The 23,838-nt window shown below is 34.9% G+C and overlaps 1 protein-coding gene across 2 annotated transcripts in view; it reads left to right on the forward strand.

Annotated features, from left to right (window-relative positions):
• Aprt (adenine phosphoribosyltransferase) overlaps nt 1–21,775 on the forward strand; it is a 34,935-nt gene extending 13,160 nt beyond the window's left edge. The window contains exons 3-4 of one of the 2 annotated variants that reach the window (XM_090397636.1): nt 5,728–5,806; nt 20,781–21,775. In XM_090397636.1, the coding sequence (XP_090253762.1) occupies nt 5,728–5,806; nt 20,781–20,917 (216 nt within the window). In that variant the 3' untranslated portion in view covers nt 20,918–21,775. Of the gene's footprint in view, nt 1–5,727; nt 5,807–6,519; nt 6,705–20,780 lie in introns of those variants that run through there. The other variant, XM_090397637.1, reaches the window with a different exon arrangement.
• The last annotated feature ends 2,063 nt before the right edge of the window (nt 21,776–23,838 follow it).

Below are 23,838 nucleotides of genomic sequence, written 5' to 3' on the forward strand. Positions count from 1 at the left end.
TGCTGTACAGTATAAAAAAGCAGGCGTGAACACACAATAAATCAAAATAGGCCTGCAGTGTAACCATACAATCGACAGTATGAAAAAAAATATATACTGTACTGTAATAATAATAAAATAAATAAATAATAATAGTTAAAATAATAATTATTAAATAAAAATAATAGCACACAAAATAATAATACGTAATAAATAAAACTTTTTTTTTCTTTCAAACCGCAGTTCGGATTACTGGAGGGTTCGGATTAGCGAGATGCTACTGTATACTTGAGAAACAGTTGAGAAGAATTGTGGAAGAAAAGCTTTGTGAAGAACAAGCTGGATTCAGGCCAAATAGAGGCTGTCAGGATCAGATCTTCACTTTACGACAAATATTCGAGAAAGCATGGAAATATAACAGAGATCTGTATTTAAGTTTTGTCGATTTGGAAAAGGTATATGAAAAGGTGCCAAGAGAGAAGCTATTCAATACGCTACAGTTATATGGTGTCAATGGGGCATTATATCAAGCAATACTTAGTGTTTATTTGAGTTGCAAGTCAGCAGTTAGAATTGAAGGAAGTACAGGAAGATGGTTTAATGTTAAATCTGGTGTGAGACAAGGATGTACATTACCTCTCTGTTATTCATTATCTATATGGATCACATTATGAAGGAAAGTGGTATTAAACATGATATCAAAATTGGAGATGTTAATGTCAGCTCTTTGCTTTATGCAATGATGTTGATGTTATACTTCTAAATAAATCCGCTACAAGTCAGCACGATTCTCTGACTAAATTGAGTAGCTGTTGTAATAGATATGGTACGAAGGTCAGCAATAAAAAGACAAAGACAATGAAAATAGGCAGAATCATTGAAAATGTCAACTGTGTTGTGAATGGAGAACCTGTAGAGCAAGTAAAACATTTCAGCTACTTAGGCACGATTTTTACTGAAGATGGTAAATTAAATATAGAAATAGACAACAGAATCAGCAAAGCTGGTATGGTAGGAAATCAATTGAATAAATTCATATGGAATAAGAGAGAAATTAGTCGGAACACTAAATTAGCTGGATACAAGACGGCATTTAATCCAATTTTAACTTATGGATCTGAGAGGTGGGTCAGAAGTAAAACACTTGATCGAAGACTAGAGACCGCAGATATGAGAGTCCTGAGAAAGATTAGAGGTGTGATCAGATGGCATCAATGGCAATATCATATTAAAAATGAGGATATTAGGAAAGAACTTGACATTGTCAGCATCCAGGAATGTGTTAGCAGAGCTAATCTCAGGTGGTATGGTCACTTAAATAGAATGGGAGAGGAAAGATTAGCAAAACAAGTGTTCTCTGCCAGGTTGGCAGGAAAACGACCCAGAGGAAGACCAAGATATAGGTGGAGATTGATACAGTACAAAGTGCCTTAGACGATAGAAATATAAGATCTGATAATGTTGGAGTCTTGATAAGTAACAGACTGATTTGGAGGAAAATTGCAGATAGGAAGTTAGTACTGATGTAATTTTTTTTATGTAGTACTATCATATCCTGTACACCTCTTAAGGTTACATGGCAGGAATTTGATGATGATGTTAGGATAATTGAGGAATTACTATAATAAGTGAAGTATTGAATAACTCAAGGTACAGTTACATGGTCGATACCATAAATTAAAGATGCTAAGAAATTATATTCTTGGTTTAATCCTTTATCTAAACATAAGTCAAGAAAGTCTGCACATGAAGTAACTTCACAACTAGGCAACTCGTATATATAGAGGCCAATGACTTCACATTACTTGCCTTAGTAACCCATAATGCAAAGAACATACCGTTACAGACAAGTATAATGCTATGCATTTATGAAAAGGGCATAGTATATGGTAGGGGTGTTCAACCCATCGATCGCAGAGCGATTTTTGGTCGATCTCTTTTGTATTCCTCCTTACTTACAAATTTAATTAAAACTGAAAACGTCATTATTTTGAATTATTTTTAATTCGCTTTAAGTGTATTGCTATTGTTTATTTATTTTTCGTTAAAATTGTCAAATCAGTAATTTTCTTAAGTCCGGGTAAATGAATTAATTTGGATCAGTGGAAGTCAAACAGCGAGCCGAGTGAATACGATTATAAGCAAAGTGTAAAAACTCGATTGTAGCTTAAATATTAAATATTCCAAAGCACATTACATCAATTTTTTACTTAGGTTAAGTCCCATGTGAATATTGTAAAAAAAATAAACTTTGCTTGTCTTGATATAGTTTGTATTAAACGTTTTTGTAAATAACTGTCTTGAAGCTAACTGTATATACTGCTTTAATAAGAATATGTTAGTGTTAAAAACAAAGGCAATGTTTTTGTCGCCGAAGCTTTACATGGCAGCATTAGAAAGATTGTTATTGAAACTTGTATGTATGAGAAAAGACTTGCAGGCTCTAAGTGTAAACATCTCCGAAGTCAGTCAGAAAGAGTTCAAACAAACTTTCCGATGGCCAGCAACTTAATCAAAAGAAAGCAGAGGAGAACAACAGCGTGCCGAACTTGAAACTTAAGATGAAAGACTCGTACCGATTCTTTGGGGGTTGCCAAACATCATGCGAGGTCTCAGAGGAGGCCTAATAAAAAGGGACTGAAGCAAGCAGAAGGGGTCCCAGTTCCAGAATTGCTGTCAAAGAGGAGGCTGCCCCGTCCAGAGTCGCCGTCAGAGAGACTGCCCGGATCCACGTTGCTTGAGAGAGGAGTTTACCGCTTCCAGACAGGAGCTTCTCGGTTCGAGATCTCGCTAGAGAGAGACTACTTCTAGGCCGCAGACAAGGTTTCAAATTGCCGAAAGGAAGAGTACCAATTGCTAGAGAAAAGTTTCCAGGCCAGGTTAATGTCAGACATTCACCAATGTGTTGCGTTTTCATTACAATTTGATGAATCAAACGACTTCACTGATATTGCTCAGTTAATGGTATTTATTCACATGGTATTTCAAGATTATTCAAGTAAAGAACTTTTGAAAATTATACCATTATTGGGAAGGACTAGGGGAGAAGACCTTTTTTTTTGGATTTTGATGAATTTGTGAAACAACACAAACTTCCGCTTTTTAAACTTGTCTATTACTACTGATGGTGCTCCTGCAATGATAGGTAATAAATCAGGCTTCATTTCATTATGTAAAAATGATGACAAATATCCAAATTTTTTAAGGTACCACTGTATTATTCACCAACAACTACTGTGTAGTAAAAGATTAAACACAAGTTGTTTGGGATATTACATTTAAAATTGTAAATTCTGTTCGAGGAAAAGCCCTGCAACGGCGGTTATTTAAATTACAGGCAGATGATGATAGGAAACTTCTGTTGTACAATAATGTTCGCTGGCTCAGCAGAAGTCAATTTTTAGAAAGATTTCTTGTATTAATTAATGATATAAAAAATTTTCTTGATGAAAAAGGAGATATTTATCCACAATTGAGTGATTAAAAGATGGTTGTTACACTTATCATTTTTAGTAGATTTCTGTACGAAATTAAGCAATTTAAATTTAGAGTTACAAGATAGAGATAAAAATTTAATTGACATGTTAAGTTCAATAAAAACTTTCCAACAATACTTTCTTTTATTAAAGAAAAATATAAATGACCGCGAATTTAGATATCTCCATATTTAGTAAAATTTTTTGAACAACATCAAGAAATGCTCTTCGCTATGATTTAAAATAATTTATTCGTGAAATAGAATTAGTTGAGGAAGAAATAAATTCAAGATTTAAAGATTTTAATAAAACTGAAATGATTGTATTTTTTATCAATAATCCATTTCAAGAAAACTTGAACATCACAGAAATTTCAAATAAAATTAGTGGGCTGTTTGATATGAACCAAGCTGATGTAGAACTTGAGATAATAAACATTCAGAATAGCTTACATTTGAAATCAATAAACAATGAAATCATTTGGAAGTATGCACATGAAAAATTCCCAATATTAACTGATATTGCGTAAAAAAAATTCTGTCTTGTTTCAGATTGACATACTTGTCAGAATCTGCTTTTTCAAATATGACCATCATAAAAAATCAATTAAGAAACCAAATTACAAATGATCATTTGGATGATTGTCTGCGATTGGCCATTTCTTCATATCAACTTCACTCTGAAAGTATTGCGAGTCCCAAACAATGACAAATTTCACATTAACTTTTTTTTTTTAATTAGCCGGCATTTCCTGTAACTTGTGAGTTTGTAATCAATCTGTTGTTTCTTCTAACTTTGGTTTTCCAAAATAGAGAAATATTTTATTCCAATATATATATATATATATATATATATTTTTTTTTTTTATTTTTTTATTTTTTTTATTTTATTTTATTTTTTTTTGTTGTATTAAATTAATTAAAAGTGATAAATAAATTTTTAAATACAAAGTTTTTAGTTGTTTATTTTTTTTAGTTGTTTATTTGTGCGTAATCAGGTTGAGGGAACATGATCTATATAAGAGTAGATCGCCGAATAACTTTTTATAGAAAAGTAGCTTGCGTAGTAAAAAAAAAAGTTGAACACCACTGGTATATAGTATCTTTATATATAACCAAGTGGAAAAACTTAACATCTATCTCTAATCCAGAGTATTTCAGTAATAAGATGCGACACCGTATGGTTACTTGTATATTATTATTATATGACACCTCCAGGGAGTCCAAAGACTCATCAAGGGAGGGCACATACTCCACAACTCTCCATCTCGGCCACTCAGTCCACCAACTGTAACAAACCCCAACTACTTTTATCATCTACTGCCATCCACCACCACCATCACTAGTATTTTCACAGACAAAAACAAAATCCTTCATTTTGTTTTTTGTACATATAAGCCATATTGGAATGGATAGTATCTTGGTTTTTCCACCCAGTGGATTGAGAGTTTGATTTCTTCTGTAAACAAATGTTCGTGAAGGTTTTGAAATGGTAGATGAATTGGAGGCTAGAAGTGGCTTGAATGTTTGGTCTCTAAAATAGCCTTAACCCATTGATGGGATTAACATGGAAAGTTAACACCATCAGTTGTATGGTAGAACAAAAATAGCAGCACATGAAAAACTTTCCCTGTGCTGCTATTTTTGTTCCATAGGATTTGGGCCTAGATTGCCTGGATTTTCAAGAAGTTTCAGTGTATATCCATTTTTATATCCTGTTGTAAACTTTCGGAGATTTTTGTACACCACTAAGGACAGACTGAGCTCTTTATGTGGTGATGGCTGTGAGTGGCACTTTTTCTATTTTGGTCAGACTGACCAGAAGAAGAAGAGGATTAGGGAGCAACAAAGCTATATCCCATTACATGCACACATCCAGTTTTAGGCATAAATGCTAATTCATGGAGAGTTTAGAGATGGTACTATTACTCATCCTTATTAAAATCAGAATGATGGTTTTCCCCAAACTGGAAATGTGGGGAAATTCTTAAGTAGCTGTAATTTTTTACTTTATGAAAAATTACATAGATGGGATGTGGATGTGCAGAAGGGATGAGGACTACAACCTATAATTATTCTTTTCAAAATATGATTAAGTAATCAATGTTTTTACTGAGCTTACTTTTTCACAGAAATGAGCTTGTACACTTTTAGCAGTTATTTGATTTAGTGAGTCAGTTTTTTTATTAAAAATTGATACTTTTGGTATCCATAAATATTACAGATGCATTTCTGAAACTAAATATTAATTATATATTTTTTTAACTATATAGGATTCATTGGAAATGCAAACTACAGCTATTAGTAAAGGTGACAAAATTGTAGTGATTGATGACCTTTTGGCAACTGGAGGTAATTTCTGTTAAAACATCTATTTTGTAGTGCTTAACTTAGTAATTTTATTATTATTTTTTATTATTATCTAAGACCTCCAAGGAGTCAAGAACCCATCAAGGGAGGCTATAAATCACCCAAACCAGCTGTCATACCTTCCCTTAAATTTATTCACCCTAGATGCACTCATTACCCCTAAAAGGAAACTATTCCACTCTCTCACTGCTTTGTGGGAGAGAAACCTAGCTCTTATCTCTTTCTTGACTGTGAACAAACTTAACTTCTGTGGATGCCCCCATGTTTTGTTCCCTTATAGGATAGTATTAGTATGTTATAGGATAATTATTTATTGACTCATTGCTGATATTTCGTTGGTGTTATAACCAGCATCTTCGGAGCACAAAACACAGTTTGTCACAGTACATGAGATTACAACATGGTGTAATAATGGGACTAGTTTGAAAAATTGTAGCAACAACAACACAGACTAAAGTCCTAATTAGGCGCCCTCTATGTAAAAAGGAAAAAGAAAGAAAGCAGGTACTAGTTATGTCTTAAGATAACTGTCTCCCAAATCTTAGGCAAATTTATACAGCCATATTTGTTAAGATTCGGAGTATGTTTCAAGGCTTCTGAAACATACTCCGAATTCTTAGTTGTTCTTAGTTGCTTCTAAGAACAATTTCTCTGACTTGTAAAAGCTTCTGTGCAGTACTTTTATTTTCTTCCAGTTGATCCTGTATGCAGGAGTATCCAAATCATGGTCTGCTAGGTCTGACTTGCCATAGCGATAGTGCTGGATGTATCTTTTATGTTCACTGATGTGGATGTCCACAGTTCTTCCTGTTTGACTGTGGTAAGCTTGATCACACAAGTAGGGTACTCCATAGACTCCTGGATGTGATAAAGGAGAGATGCTGTCCTTGGGTGAATGGATGAGAGTTGCTAATTTGACACGGTCTGAATACAGTGAGTAGCTGATGTTTATTGAGAACTCTAGATATTATTTCAGATGTGCCTTTAATGTATGGGATGGTGACTGTTTTGTTGTAATTCTCTGTGGTGGATAGTGGGAGGGTTTCTTGGGAGCATTTAGTATTTGGTGGGAATTATTTTATGGGATACTATTTTATAGGGATTATGGCCATTGGCTAAGAAGGTGTGGCATAAATGAGCCAGTTCAGCAGCAAGAGCATTGTCAGAACAGATTGCTCTTGCTCTGTGGGTTAGCATTTTAAAGATACCATACTGTTGAGAAGGGTGATGGTGCAATTGTTTGTGTAAATATTTCCCTGTATGTGTGGGTTTTCTAAAAACTGAGAATGATAAGGAACCATCTTGAAGACGTATGGTTAGTTTGTCCAGGAAGGGTAGACAGTTATTAGCTTCCAGTTCCATTGTAAAGTGGATTTTTGGGTGTTGGCTATTTAAACGTGCTAAGAATGTATCCAATGTGCCTGGGCCATGTGGCCAAATAGCAAGCACAGCGTCAACATAGCGTAGTCAAAGCATTGGTTTGGGAGTGGCTGTATTGATATCTAGTTTTTCCAGGTGTTCTATGTAGATGTTAGCCAAGGGAGGGGGGGGGGAGTCCATAGCTGTCCATCTAATTGTTTGTATATTTTTCCTTTCAATGTGAAATATCCTGCATGTATTGTCAATTTAAATAGTTCAGATATATCAGGGAGAAAGTGACTTTAGCAGATCAAGGGTATCAATTAGTGGTACATTTGAATAGTGAAGTGATATCAAAACTCACCATTATCTCTGAACTTTTTAAGGTATGGTGTTCTAAAATACTTTTTAGATGGGCAGAATTTTTGACAAAGGGAGAATTGTTTGTGAGAGTGGCTAATAGCTTAGCTAAATGTCTAACCAGTTTGTATGTGGGACTATTTATACTATCCACAATAGGGCATAAGGGTGTACCTTGTTTGTGAATTTTTGGTGCTCTATATATCCTGGGTGTTTTGACATGGAAGGGCTTGAGTTTGTTTACTGTTTCTTTAAGCCAGAAAGTGACTTTTTTCAGTCATTTATGCACCTTATTCTTTTGTGTTGGTGGGATTGCAATCTATAATTTTGTATGTTGACTGGTCTTGTAGAAGTATGTGCATTTTGTTTTCATATTTTGTTGCATCCATTACCACGGTTGCATTCCCTTTGTCTGCTTTTGTTATGATAATGTGTGAAATGTATGTTCTGTGACCCCGACTTAAAGCACTAATGGCTTCTTCAGTTAAGGTGAGCGATGATAAATTCACAATGACATGATCTTGTTGTAATTGCGGTCGTTGTGTAGCACTGCATTGTTGGAGAATTTCAAACTTTCTCTGGTGCCAGTTTTTCACTTTGATGAATTCTTTTCTAGCCGTTGCATTGGAAATGCTGTCTAGGATCTCCCACAGTTCCATATTTAAAATATTAAATAGTAGGTCACGTAGCACATTAATGGTTGAATTTAATTTTGATAACTCTAGGTGAGTTATCAAATCCCATAATTCAGACATAATCTTTGTAAGTCTTCTTTGCACCCTTTCCATAGCTTCTTTATCTCCTTGGAATATGGGAGACCAAATCTGTTCTATAATTCGGGTGTGGTCTTATCAAAGCCTTATAAAGAAGCAAAATGACTTCCTTATCCTTAGATGTTAAGGTTCATTTCAACATCGCAATTATTCTCAGAGTTGTATTTGCAACTTTTGCTATGTGACCTTTGAACTTCAAATTCTTATCCACCAATATGCCAAGATCCCTTGCCTCCTGAGTTTCTTGTAGCATAACCCCACTAATATAATATACCACTGGAAATCTAATCATGCCAAAGTCCATAACTTTACACATACTACTAAATTGCCTAAATTTCCTGCCTATCTTTGCATCATCAGCAAACAGAGAGAGAGAGAGAACTGTCACTAATAGCTAACACTTTATCTCTTAATGGATACCCTTCTAACATTTTAAACAAATGGCTATTTAAAGACAACCACCAACAATGTGTTACGGTGCCCCAATATGTGTCCACAGCTGTCATTCCATATATTAATTCAGTTTCCACAAAATTGGCGAGAATGTTAAAAACTCGTAACATCAGAGTGGTTTTTAAACCAACTACCATGATCAGACAAATCTTAAGATCACCCAAAGATGAGGTACCTTTCTGCAAATGTCCTGGAGTATATGAAATTCCATGCACGTGTGGCCTTTCTTACATTGGTCAGACTTCTGGAAGTTTTGAAATAAGACAGAAGGAACATGTGGGGGATGTCAATCATAATAGAATCATCACATCTGGTTTAGCTCATCATTTCTCAACATCAAATCACGTTATAGATTGGAAAAACAGTTCTATGCCTTACATCGAGAATGACTACAGACACAGAACTTTAAAAGAAGCAGCTGTGGTACTACGCACAGGCAATAATTTAAATAGAAATCAAGGTATTATTCTTAAAGACATGGAAAAATCTCATCTTCTCTCTCAGTTCAACAGAACTACAATATGCAAAAAACTACACAACACGTGGTCATGTACCGAATTCTGACTGAAGCATTCGAACACATGCATGCCATCAAACACGAATGATCAAACATAACGGCCTAACAGTTACTAAAGTGTACATTTTAAATGTAACTTAATGCATTTGTTTTCACACCAGTTCAGCCTTGAAAATGCTAGACAGTGGTTAGTGAAACTTGTTGGCTCTTAGTATATTTTATCATTTATCTTCTGGTCTTTTAATAATGAAAGTCCTTTATTTTAATACATCAGACCAAATATGTACAATTTAATCGGAGCGTATTCATAATGTGTAATATGCATCAATTAAATGTTTTGTTCTTTTTGTTTAACTAATGACTTGCCTGATTTTCTTCTTTGTTGCACTTGCTCATAAAACAAGGACCACAGTGGGAGATTAATTTATGGTGAGGCTACGACTGCAAACGTAACCTATAGTAACATAAGATAGTAAGCTAAACTGTTTCTGGTTCCTTGATTCTACATTCTTTGTTAATCTAGGATTCGGGGTGGCGCAGTGAAAAATAAATTTTCCCTGAATCCGAAAAAGGAATTAGAACCAGTGTATAGACAAGGGAGTTGGCATTGACCATTAATATTCCCTTTGTGCCCCAAACCACTAGCATTTCTTATGTAAAGATCAGCCAAGAGAAATATAGAAGTTAAGAGAATAAAGTCTTACTAGAGAAGGATTTTACTAAGGGCACAGATATAAGTGTAATTAAGATTTAAAGAGAACAATACGTAGCATTATTATAGGAGAAATTAAATTTTACAATGCTGACATAGAAAGAGGACAAGGCAATAGAAATAGACACAAAAGAAAAATAAAATTTCACAATGGACTAGCAATTTGAGATTTAGCTGAAAAATTTTATTCTTATGGGCTTAAACCAAAATATAAAATGATGATACAACATGACAGCATTTCCTGCCAGGTGGGGCGGTTAAACAAGACCCCCCCCCCCCGTTGTTTTTGCCAGAGAACCATTGCGAACAGCGAAAAGTCAGCTACTAGAACAAATCCTGAAACACACCCCAACTCAACATCATCAGAGTTAAAGATCAGTACTATCAACATAAAGCCAGAATGGAAAATAAATAGAGCTAGCTGAGGAATTGGATAAGTACCAGATCGACATAATAGGGGTGACTGAAACAAAAAAGGCAAAATCTAAGATTTTTCTGAGCCTTCAATACAAAGTGTTATATTCAGGTAATGACAGTCAGGAAAGTGTGTAGTTAATAGTATTGAACACAAAATACAAGGCTAATCTTGAATGGCAAGCAATATCAAGTAGTGATGTGGGCAAATATTAGAATGGAGAACTGGACAGTGAGACTTATTTGTGCCTATGGCACCCCACAGAAGGTTCTACTACTTAATGTGGAATGAAGGAATTTTTTTTAAACTTTAGAGAAAGCAACTGACACAATGAAAAAGGAAAAGTTGGTCCTTGTTGGGGATCTAAATAGCAGAGTAAGAAATAATTGTCAGACATGCAAAAATGTTTTGGGAAAATTTGGAGAAAAGAGCAAAGCTAATAATAATGGCAAATACCTGTTGGATTTCTGCTCAGGACATGGACTAGTTATTACTAACACCATGTTCCAACATAAAAATCTTCACATGGAGAGAAGAGGCAAGGAATAAGAAAAGTCTCATTGACTATGTTATTGTTGATACTGATGTTTTCTCACTGATGCAGGACACCTGAGTTTACAGAGGATTTGAAATTGGAAGTGATTGCCATTTAGTCTTGAGCAGGATAAAATTGAATTTCATATTGAAAAGAAAAGCATGTAAGAAGGCTTTAAAGCAAATAAAAGTTGAGCAGCTCTCAGATGTGAACTGTAGAGTAAAATACATAAACATATCATCATCATCATCATCATCAAATTCTTGCCTTGTACCCACAAGGGGTGTACAGGATATGATAGTACTACATGAAAAAATTATATCATTACTAACTTCCTATCTACAATTTTCCTCCAAATCAGTCTGTTACTTGTCAAGATTCCAACATTATCAGATGTTATATTTCTATTGTCTAAGGCACTTTGTACCGTATCAATCCACCTATATCTTGGTCTTCCTCTGGGTCGTTTTGCTGCCAACCTGGCAGAGAACACTTGTTTTGCTAATCTTTCCTCGCCCATTCTGTTTAAGTGACCATACCGCCTGAGATTAGCTCTGCTAACGCATTCCTGGATGCTGACAATATCGAGTTCTTTCCTAATATCCTCGTTTTTAATATGATATTGCCATTGATGCCATCTGTTCACGCCTCTAATTTTCTCAGGACTCTCATATCTGCGGTCTCTAGTCTTTGGTCAAGTGTTTTATTTTTGACCCAGCTCTCAGATCCATAAGTTAAAACAGGTTTGAACACTGTCTTGTATACAGCTAAATTAGTGTTCCGACTAATTTCTCTCTTAATTCTTATGAATTTATTCAATTGACTTCCCACCATACCAGCTTTGCTGATTCTGTTGTCTATTTCTATATTTAATTTACCATTTTCAGTAAAAATCGTGCCTAAGTCGCTAAAATGTTTTACTTGTTCCACAGGTTCTCCATTCACAACACAGTTGACGTTTTCAATGATTCTGCCTATTTTCATCGTCTTTGTCTTTTTATTGCTGACCTTCATACCATACCAATTACAACAACTATTCAATTTAGTCAGATAATCTTGCAGACTTGTAGCAGATTTATTTAGAAGTATAACATCATCTGCATAAAGCAAAGAGCTGACATTAACATCTCCAATTTTGATATCATGTTTAATACCACTTTCCTTCATAGTGTGATCCATATAGATAATGAATAACAGAGGGGATAATGTACATCCTTGTCTGACACCAGATTTAACATTAAACCATTTTCCTGTACTTCCTTGAATTCTAACTGCTGACTTACAACTCAAATAAAGGCTAAGTATTGCTTGATATAATGCCCCATTGACACCATATGACTGCAGCGTATTGAATAGCTTCTCTCTTGGCACCTTATCATATGCCTTTTCCAAATCGACAAAACTTAAATACAGATCTTTGTTATATTCCCATGCTTTCTCGACTTTGTCGTAAAGTGAAGATCTGATCCTGACAGCCTCTGTTTGGCCTGAATCCAGCTTGTTCTTCACCAAGCTTTTCTTCCACAATTCTTCTCAACCGTTTCTCGAGTATACTTGCATAGATCTTGCCAGGAACACTCAGTAGGGAAATACCTCTGTAATTCTCATATTCAGTTTTATTTCCCTTTTTTATATATGGGTAGTATGAGAGCTCTACTCCAATCATCGGGAATTCGTCCCTCTGTCTAGGCTTTCTGAACTATGCAGTGCAGCCACTGTAAGACTCTTATACCACCATACTTCAGCATTTCTGGTCGAATATCATCTACTCCAGCTGCCTTTCCACATTTCAAGCCTTTGATGGCTTTTTCTACTTCAAGTATGGTGTATTCCTGACTGCATGCCTGGTCAGTCTTTTTTACCACTGTGCTGTCATCACTGCTTGTTTCATTTAGCAGTTTTTCAAAGTAATTACTCCATACTTCAAGGATTTCTTTTTCTCCAGTTTTCATGTCACCTTTATCATCTCTAGCTCCTTTTACATCACTCTTTCCTCCATTCCTAAGCTTCTTCAACAACCTCCAGAATATTTTGCCACCTTCTTGATATTTATTTTCTATATTCTTGCCAAAGTCCTCCCATGACTTTTGTTTAGCTAGTTTTACAGTGTTTAGCATTCTTGCATTTGTCTCTATATTCTCTAAGAGCACAAGCTGACTTATTTGACAGGAACTTTTGATATGCTTTCTTCTTTTCCTTCACTGCCTCTTTAACTTCCTGTGTCCACCAGGGAGTTCTGAATTTTTTATCCTTGCAGACAACCTCACCACATGCCTCTCTGGCAGAATCAATCAATGTTTTCTTCAGAGTTTGCTACTGAATCTCCAAGGTTTGATTCCTATTCTCAAACTCTTTCATTTTTTTCTTCAATAATCTTTGTGTTTTTAGTCTACAGTTCACATCTGAGAGCTGCTCAACTTTTATTCGCTTTAAAACTTTCTTACATGTTATTCTTTTGAATATGAAATTCAATTTTATCCTGCTTAAGACTAAATAGTGATCACTTCCAATTTCAAATCCTCTGTACACTCTGGTGTCCTGCACCAGGGAGAAAACATCACTATCAACAATAACATAGTCAATGAGACTTTTCTTATTCCTAGCCTCTTCTCTCCATGTGAATTTTTGCACATTTTTATGTTGGAACATGGTGTTAGTAATAACCAGTCCATGTCCTGAGCAGAAATCCAACAGATATTTGCCATTATTATTAGCTTTGCATTTTTCTCGAAATTTTCCCAAAATATTTTTGTATGTCTCACAATCATTTCCTACTTTGCAATTTAGATCCCCAACAAGGACCAACTTTTCCTTTTTCATTGTGTCAGTTGCTTTTTCTAAAGCCTCAAAAAATTCCTCCACTTCTACCTTAGTAGAACCTTCTGTGGGACCATAGGCACAAATAAGTCTCATTGTCCAGTTACCCATTCTCATATTTGCCCACATTACTCTACTTGAGACTGACTGCCATTCAAGAAGATTAGCCTCGTATTTTGTGTTAAATACTATGGCTACTCCTTCTTTTCCTTGATTGTCATTGCCTGAATATAACATTTTGTATTTATTGCTGAGAAAGATCTCATCAGTTTTGGTCTTTTTTGTTTCAGTCACCCGTATTATGTCGATCTGGTACTTATCTAATTCCTCAGCTAGCTCCATTTCTTTGCCATTCAGGCCTCTTACATTGATAGTACCAATCTTTAACTCTGGTGATGTTGAGTTGGGGTTTCTTTTCAGATTTGTTCCAGTACCTGACATATCGCTGTTCGCCTTTCCCAGGCGAAAACAACGGGGGCCTTGTTTAACCGGGCGACACCCCAGCAGGCATGAAATTTTGTCATGTCGTACTATCATTTTTTTTATTTTGGTTTAACCAATAAGAATACAATTTGGTCAGCTAAATCCCAAATTGCCAGCCCATCCTCGTTCGTTCAGTATCCAGGTAGATACCCAACAGGGTGCACCACGAGAAGGTGAGGATTGGACATTAGGTCAGAAGCCCTGGTTGGTTCTCCGCATTCCTTTAAAGGCTATGTGGAGGTCTCCTCTCAGTTATACAGCTTTGACCCTTAAGCACCCCATACATAAACATTATTCAAGAAAAAATGAAAGAGCTTGAGAACGGGAACCAAACCTCGGAGATTGGCAAATTTTGAAGAAAACATTGATTGATTCAACCAGAGAGGTATGTGGTGAGGTTGTCTGCAAGAGGAGAAAAATCAGAACTCCATGGTGGACACAGGAAGTTAGAGGTAATGAAGAAAAAGAAGAAAGAATATCAAATTTCTGGCAAATAAGTCAGCTTAGTGAATACAGAGACAAACATAAGAAAGCTAAACACAAGTCATGGGAAGACTTTAGTAAAAACATAGAAAATATATATCAAGTAGGTGGCAAAATATTCTTGAGCCTGCTCCGAAATGGAGTAAAAAGTGCTGTAAAAGGAATTATAGATGGTAAAGGTGACATGAAAACTGGTGAAAAAGATATCCTTTGTATGGAGTAATGACTTCGAAAAATTGCTAAACAGAACAATCAGTGACAGTACTGTTGTAAAAACCACTGAACAGGCATGCAATCAGGAATACATATCCATACTTGAAGTAGAAAAAGCCATCAAAAGCCTGAAATGTGGAAAGGCAGTGGGAGTAGATGATATTCGATCAGAAATGCTCAAGTATGTAGGTATAAAAGTCTTACAGTGGCTGCACAGAGAGAGAGAGAGAGAGACGAATTCCAGATGATTAGAATAGAGATCTCATAGTACCCATATATAAAAAGGGAAATAAAACTGAATGTGAGAATTACAAAGGTATTTCCCTACTGAGTGTCCCTGGTAAGATTTATGCAAGTATACAAGAGAAATGATTGAGATGGATTGTGTACAGCAAGCTCGGTAAAGAACAAGCTGGATTCAGACAAAATAGAGGCTGTTAGGATCAGATTTTCACTTTACGACAAATAGTTGAGAAAGCATGGGAATATAAAAAAGATCTGTATTTAAGTTTTGTAGATCTGGAAAAGGCATATGACAAGATGCCAAGAGAAAAGCTATTAAAAATGCTATAGTTATATGGTTTCAATGGCCAATTATATCAAGCAATACTTAGTATAATAAATTTAGTTTAATCCTTTATCCAAGTGTGAGCAAACAAAGTTTGCACCTGAAAGTATCTTCAGGACTGGGGTAAGGAGGTAGAACACCAGGGCACTCCTTGCAAAGGTGGAGCAAGCTACCAACTCTCCTATGTCAGTATCTCCCATAATGCAAAATGCATCTCCTTGCGGATATGTCTAATGTTATGCATTAAGGGAAGGGCCACAACCCAGACTAGTTTCGACCTTTATTGAGGTCTCTTCAGTGGGAACCAGGCCCAAGTGGAGAGATACTAGGCAGAAGCATTAGCAGGTCATCTCTACCTATAGGAGTTGCCAAATGGGGTGCCACCCTTTTTTTAATAAATTACTCTGGATTTAGAGAAAGATGTTGAAAGTTTGTTTTTCACTTGGTTAGAGTATAATAAATTTAGTTTAATCCTTTATCCTTTATATGGTGTTTTACCACCTTACCCCAGTCCTGAAGATACTTTCAGGTGCAAACTTTGTTTGCTCACACTTGGATAAAGGATTAAACTAAATTTATTATACTCTAACCAAGTGAAAAATATACTTTCAACATCTTTCTCTAAATCCAGAGTAATTTATTAAAAAAGGGTGGCACACCATTTGGCAATTCCTATAGGTAGAGATGACCTGCTAATGCTTCTGCCTAGTATCTCTCCACTTGGGCCTGGCTACCACCGAAGAGACCTCAATAAAGGTCGAAACTAGTCTGGGTTGTGGCCCTTCCCTTAATGCATAACATTAGACATATCCGCAAGGAGATGCATTATGGGAGATACTGACATAAGAGTTTTGGTAGCTTGCTCCACCTTTGTAAGGAGTGCCTTGGTGTTGTACCACCTTACCCCAGTCCTGGAGATACTTCCAGGCGCAAACTTTGTTTGCTCACACTTGGATAAAGGCTTAAACTAAATTTATTATACTCTAAGCAAGTGAAAAATTAACTTTCAAGCAATACTTAGTCTTTATGAGTTGTAAGTCAGCAGTTAGAATTGAAGGAAGTACAGGGAGATAGTTTAATGTTAAATCTGGTGTGAGACAAGGATGTACATTATCCCCTCTGTTATTCATTATGTATATGGATCACGTTATGAAGGAAAGTGGCATTAAAATGATATCAGAATTGAAGATGTTAATGTCAGCTCTTTGCTTTATGCTGACGATGTTATACTTCTAAATAAATCCCCTACAAGTCTGCAAGATTCCCTGACTAAATTGAATAACTCTTGTAATAGATTTGGTAAGAAGGTCAGCAATGACAAGACAAATACAATGAAAATAGGTAGAAGCATTGAAAATATCAACTTCATTGTGAGTGGAGAACCTATAGAACAAGTAAAACATTTCAACTACTTAGGCACGATTTTTAGTGAAGGCAGTAAATTAAATATGGAAATAAACAACAGAATCAATAAAGCTGGTATGGTATGGTAGGAATTCAACTGAATAAATTTATATGGAATAAGAGAGAAATTAGTCAAAACACTAAATTAGCTGTATACGAGACAGTGTTCAAGCTAATTTTAACTTATGGATCTGAGAGCTGAGTCAGAAGTAAAACATTTGACCAAAGACTAGAGACTGCAGATATAAGAGTTCTGAGAAAGATTAGGGATGTGAACAGGTGGCATCAATGGCAATATCATATTAAAAACGAGGATATTATGAAAGAACTTGACATTGTTAGCATTCAGGAATGTGTTAGCAGAGCTATTCTCAGGTGGTATGGTCACCTAAACAGAATGGGAGAGGAAAGAGTAGCAAAACAACTGTTCTCTTCAAATCATCACATGATTTGAATAGACTGAAAATGGGACATGCAAAAATGGATGTCAGTAAATGCAAAGTTGTGCAATTTGGTGATTAGTTATCCAATGTCTTATTATACTGGTGGGATTATGCTAGAAGATCTTAGTGTTAATAGATAGGAAGTTGAAGTTCAGGGGTCATATAGAAAAGATTTCAAATACAACTCAAAAGATAATTGCAATACTGAAACAAACTTTCACATTAAAAATAGGGAATCATTTTGCCTATTTACAAAGCCTTGATAAGACCTTGCTTGGCCTTGTGCTCAGGTCTGCTTTCCTGGTTTCTGTTGAGATTCTGATATAGTAGAGTGCAAAGGAGTGTTAAAAATGATATCAGGATTGTGAAATACTGATTATGAACACAGATTGAGAATTTGTAGACTACAAACACTAGCCAACAGGAGAAAGAGGGGATGATATGATTGAGACTTGCAAACTTCTGAAAGGGTCATACAGGATTTCATTTGATAGAATTTTTCATTTTAGAGGTTGGAGAAAGGACAAGAGGATCTCAGCTTCCAAGGATGCCTTGGAAGCTGAGAATGAATGCTGCTAAGAAGGGGGGGGATGAGGGCTAGATTTTTCTCTCTTAGGGTGGTGCATGATTGGAATGGATTGTCATTGAATGTTTCGTGTGCAAGCAGTGTGAATGAATTCAAGAATAAGTTTGATAGCTGGTGTATGTGGCATGTGGTCTCCCTTGATGAGTCCTTGACTCCCTGGAGATCTCTCTTAATAATAGTAGACTTTGAGTGGGTGTTGTGCGAAGGGCACCAGTAGCTATCCGTATATCCTGATGATGGATGGGAATCAACGATTGCAGGTTATTCTGCCTTGCAGAACCATCGACTTGAGAGACCCATAATCCAGCTTTGAACGTAAGTGTACAAACAATTTTTTTCTAATGAAAACCTGAATCCATTACTAAGAGTCTGTAGAGAGACTCAATCAATTGCTTGCTGAAATTTCCTTTTGATTACCCTCATGTTATGAGAGCAACAGTAAATTGTGGAAGTCATCAACATAGAGCGTTGCTTACAGTATAGGAAACTGTTCAGTAATTGAGTTAAAATAAAAAAAAGTGTTGCACTTGATGTTCATGATGTTGCAGAGATAGCATACTTCCCACTCTGACCTGGAAAGTTTGCTTAGATAGAGTTGGTTATAGAGGACTTTTCTCCAGGCTGTGTCATAAGCTTTATCTATGTCAAAGAACACTGAAACCAGATGTTCTTTCAGGAACGTGTGTCTCATACAAGTTTCTAAATGGACCAAATGGTTCAAAGTTGGTAATGATGTCTACAAAATCCAGATTGTATATTGGAGAGAAGATTGTTGCTTTCTAAATACCAGGTCTGGCATTAACCATTATCTCCAATATCTTACAAAGGCAGCTGGCCAGAGCAATAGGTTATTTCCAGAAACTCTTCCTCTGTAAGTATTCTATTGTATATTAGAGAAGGAGATCCATAGATAATGATGGAAGATGTTTTATCATTTCATAATGGATGTCATCAGGCCCTATTGCACTGGGGTGAGAGAGTAAAAGAGCTCTTTTTACTTCATCCTTAACAAATGACTGATTATAAGGTTCAAGCCTATTGCTAGAAAAATTTATCTGTTGTTTCTGTTATCACTCTTTCAATGTTAAAAATTCAGGAGGATATATGAAGCTGTTGCCAAGATTCCTGCAAAATTTTCTCGCAAAGTGTCTGCAATAGCTTTGGGATCAGCAGCAACACATCCTTTATTGTCTAAGGTAAACAAATGGTGTGTTCTGTATCTACCTTTTATTGATACACTGTTGTTTGATTGATAGATGAGGTAAGTTGTATCCAGGATTTGTTTTTGATTCTGACTGTTATCTCACATGACATGTTTTGGCCCAAACATGCTTAAAAGCTATCAAGTTTGTGTATCTACAAAATCTGCCCCATGCTCTGTTTTTTTTTAGGCTGCCTGGCATTGTGAGTGTTCTACTAAGGTTTTGGATAGAGTGAAAATCAAGATGACAATTTTTGGAATTGAAGCTGTTGCTGCTTGGACAGCACAGTCTGTTACATACTTTACTGCTTCATTAAGAAAAATTATGAATATTATATGGAAAGCAAAGTTGGAGTATGAAAAGAAATTGGGTGCATAAGCTAAATGCAACTCAAAAGAACTTTGTAATTATTCTCTGAGTAAAAAAATGTGGAAGAATAACTTTACTGAATTTAGACAGTATGTTTATGTCAGAAGTGGATGCAATTATTCATAATTAATGAGTGCTCACATCACTCTATTCTATCAAACTGATGTATGAACATGTACACTACATTTGATGAAAAGATAGTTGTGTGAGAAGGAGGTTTAAGAGCTGTTACATAACCTGGATAATGTGCCATATTCAACAATAGGGACATATGGAATATCATCATGTATGCTAAAGAAATATTCAGCTGAACAGGTTAGGCTTTTGACCTGGCTGTATAAGGGTGGTGCAGAAACTGACATGTCTGACTACTGATCTATCAGCATCTCTGGAATGGTGGTGAAAATTTTAGTAAAGCTGGTAAGAATTCACAGAAATGTGACAGACAGCTATACTTTGCAATTGCTTATATTTTATAATAATGTTACAGCTGAGGTAGATAAAGGGAATGGATACACTTGATACTGTTAGACTTTGATGAGGCATTTGACAAGATATCCAATGAAAAGCTGTTGAATAAATTGGAGGATATAGGGCAATATAAATTATGGACTTGGATAAGTGGGTGGCTGATGGATATTGCTGAAAATTAAGGTGTCAATCTTCTAGACTAAAAGTGACCAGTGGTGTACCCCAGAGATCAGTCCTTGAAACATTTTTGTTCAATATATGCAATAATGATATGGGAAAGGACTAACAGGAGGTATTCAGTTGTTTGCTGACATTACAAAGATAGACATCACAATCAGGAATGCTACTAATATTCATCACATACTGAATCCAAAACAGAACAAGAGCAGCTTCTGGTCAAGCTATACAGTCTAACTAACCTTTCACATGCAGGTCGGATTTTTTAAAAAAAAAAATAATAAAATAAATCTTGAAGCTTTAATTAGTACTTTGTTAAAATGTGTACTTTGATCTTTTAATGAATATTCATGTTTTGAGCTAGAAATAATGATTGACAATATTAAAGTCCTAACAGGAAATTAATAGTTGGTAGGATGTTAGTTATTGCTAATTAACATCATGTAGTACTATCCTAATCCTGTACACATTCAAAGAATGTACTTGATGATGATGAGCCAGATCATAATTCTTGCAAGAATTAAGTGACCTAAAATTGTATTCAGTAGAAGATGTTAATACTATAAAAGTTTTAAAGACTTATTTAATATTTAAATGTTATTTCTTGTATTCTTAGGTACAATGGCTGCTGCAGTTGAACTGATCCATACTTTAGGAGGAGTGGCAGTAAAGTGCATGGTGGTAATAGAACTATCAGATCTTAAGGGAAGAGACTTGGTTACTGTGCCTGTATTTTCATTATTTCAGTTTTAGGATTCCTAATTTTCGTGGACGTTGTCTAGAGCAACTCAGATACCTCAAATATTTTCAAAGAATTAATTTTGTATTATTATTATTCCAAAGAATTAATTTGTATTATTATTAGTATAGTCATAGATGCAATAATGTTGAAGTTCTTTGTTAGAGGTAATTTGGAAAGGTATAGTTATTGACTAGAAGAGCAAGTGAAGTAAAAGTTTGGCATGGACTGTAGAATGATTTTAACTGTGATTTTATAAAAACAAACCAAAATGCTGAAATATTTTTACACTTTTATCAAGCACAAATATGCTAATGTTTTAATGAAGGAATCTTAAACTTGTAGTCTACTGATGGTTTTTGCATGATCTATACTTCATTTTACTTGGTAACTACTAATTCCAGCACACCATATTTATATAACTGAATATCTATCATCACAGATGTAATTTTTCATTATAAAGTTACTGACTTGGAAATCTGCATGATAAACTAGTACAGTAGGCTTACATTCTTTAAGACTCTCCGATTTAATGTTTTTTGTGGGGGCTCTTCATTTTTGGAAGGATTTCATTATATACTCTAAAGAAAATATTAATAAAATTTTATGTGCATATATCTCCTAAGAAATAATTTGTAAGCAGCTTATCATCAAGATTGCTTAGTGTAAGTCATATTTAATTTAAAATGGAGTAATATTCTTGCTTTAGGAAGATTATTTCTGTATTTTAAAGTGCTTATATACATGATAAATTCAAAGCTTTAAAATTATCAAGAAAAGGTGTGAAAGATAACTGAAATCATAATGGCAATACCATTAGTATTTATTAATTATTAGTGTGATATCGACAAATATATCTATACATATTGATATTTTTGTTGTGACTGAGTTTTTTAATAATTATATAAATCATTTTTAAAAAAAAGGCTTGTAATAACAGTGATTTTCAGTAATAGTTCTATTGAACTTGCAATGAAATATTTAAAAATATACCTCCATGGAGTCCAATGACTAATCAGGAGATGCAACCTATCAACACTATCTATCATACTCTCCTTGAAACCATTAACAGACAGCACTTTCAACTGACTGACAACCCATTTCATTTATTCACAACTCGAAGCAAAAAATCCAGTTTCTCACACCCTTGCTAACCTTACCCAATTTACAGGGATAACCTCTTGTTCTGGCCCCTCGAACCAAGTGCTGAAACATTTCCCCTCCATCAATTCTATAAAACCATTTAAGCAACTTAAATATTTCTATCATATCCTCTCTTTTTCCCCTATCAACCAACTTCTAAAGTCCACGCGCCATCAATCTGTCCTCATAGGGAACATTCCACACATCACTCACCATCTTGATCACTTGCCTCTGAATCTTCTCACCACTTCCTCATCCCCAGGAGACCAGACATTTGCACAATAATCCAGATGTGGATGTATCAAGGCCTTATAAAGAGAAATAACTTCCTTATCTCTATTGTTAGTGTGTTCTTCAAAAGCCAAATAATCTTATAGGCTACCTTAGCAATATGTCCTCTAAACTTTAACTCTGTCTACTGCCACAACCCCTAAATCTCTAGCTTCATCTATTTCCTGGAGTACAGTTCCATCAGTGTGTTACAGCTTGTAATCTGTTTTACAACTTTATATTTCTCCACATTAAACTGACAGCCTATTTAAATCATCCTGCAAGCTCTCCACATGCCTTGATTAACTGTTACTCTACCTAATTTTGCATCATCAGCAAATAACTATTTCCTTTCAGATTATTTTCTATATCATTTATGTACAAATTAAACAGTAGTGGTTCCAGCACTTTACCGTGTGACATACCACTAGTTACCTATTTTCTCCTTGATTCTGTCCTCCCTCAAATAGTAACGTATATTACAGATTATTTCAGGAAGTTCTTTTATTGCAAGTGATTTTAAGTTTTGCTTGTATAAGACTGAACTATTAGTCGATTTTTTTTAAAATCGATTATATATTCATTTATCATAATTTGAGATTGCACTAAGATGTTGCTAGACAATTAACAGTATATTACTTTTTTTTTAAATAAACAGTTGAAATAAATATAAAAAATATATTGATTGTTCATTAATGCACTGTATGCAATGAAAAACCAGTATATCTCTTAATTTAAACTTTTTTGTTTTGTTTTGTTTCCACACCCTGATTGATTACCTTTTTTTTACTTTTAAATGTTGATTATTGAAATTTCTGAAGTCATTATCTCTTGGGAATGGGTGAGAAACATTGCATAATTATGAAGCATCATAATAACCTAATTTGTTTGTGTCTATATTCTAGTCTTGTCTGTAACTGAACCAAAGATATAAATCAAATGGATCATTTCAATAGTAAAAGCATTAAATATATCGGTCTGATTGCCAAAAAAGGAGCACTTTGTTTAGTTTTTAAAATTCTCAAGTGCTTTCCAAAGCTATTTAACTATTAAAATACTTCTAATTATTTTTGTTTTAAATAAGAGTTCTAATTAAATGAATATGTATCAGAAGAACAGTTAGCTCATAGACACCATCCCATTTATTGCAAATTTACAGTATAAATTTCAATTCAAGCGTACTGTGTGTGATATACGTCGTGACATTTTATCGATCATTTATGTTTCATAAATAAGCAAGGTATTGGCATAATAAAGTAAGTGAATTTAATAGCCTTTGGATAATGTAGTGATGAAAGTAGAAATAGTTGTTTCATTTTGCAGTTTTCACGCAATTCTGAAAATGCATCATTAAGCAGAAGCTACAAAAGAAACAAAAAATGTGGACAGAATCAGAGAAAAGTTACATCAGTATAAAGCACTAGGCAGAAGGATGACTAGTATGGTAAGGAAAGCAAAATCTGAGTATGAGAGAAAATTAGTAGTGCAGGCCAAAGGTAATCGCAAAGAGTTTATTCAGTAT

The sequence above is a fragment of the Typopeltis vanoorti genome, chromosome 9 (assembly GCF_054136105.1).
Source record: "Typopeltis vanoorti isolate ZY-2024b chromosome 9, IOZ_Tvanoo_1.0, whole genome shotgun sequence".
NCBI lineage: Eukaryota > Metazoa > Arthropoda > Arachnida > Uropygi > Thelyphonidae > Typopeltis > Typopeltis vanoorti.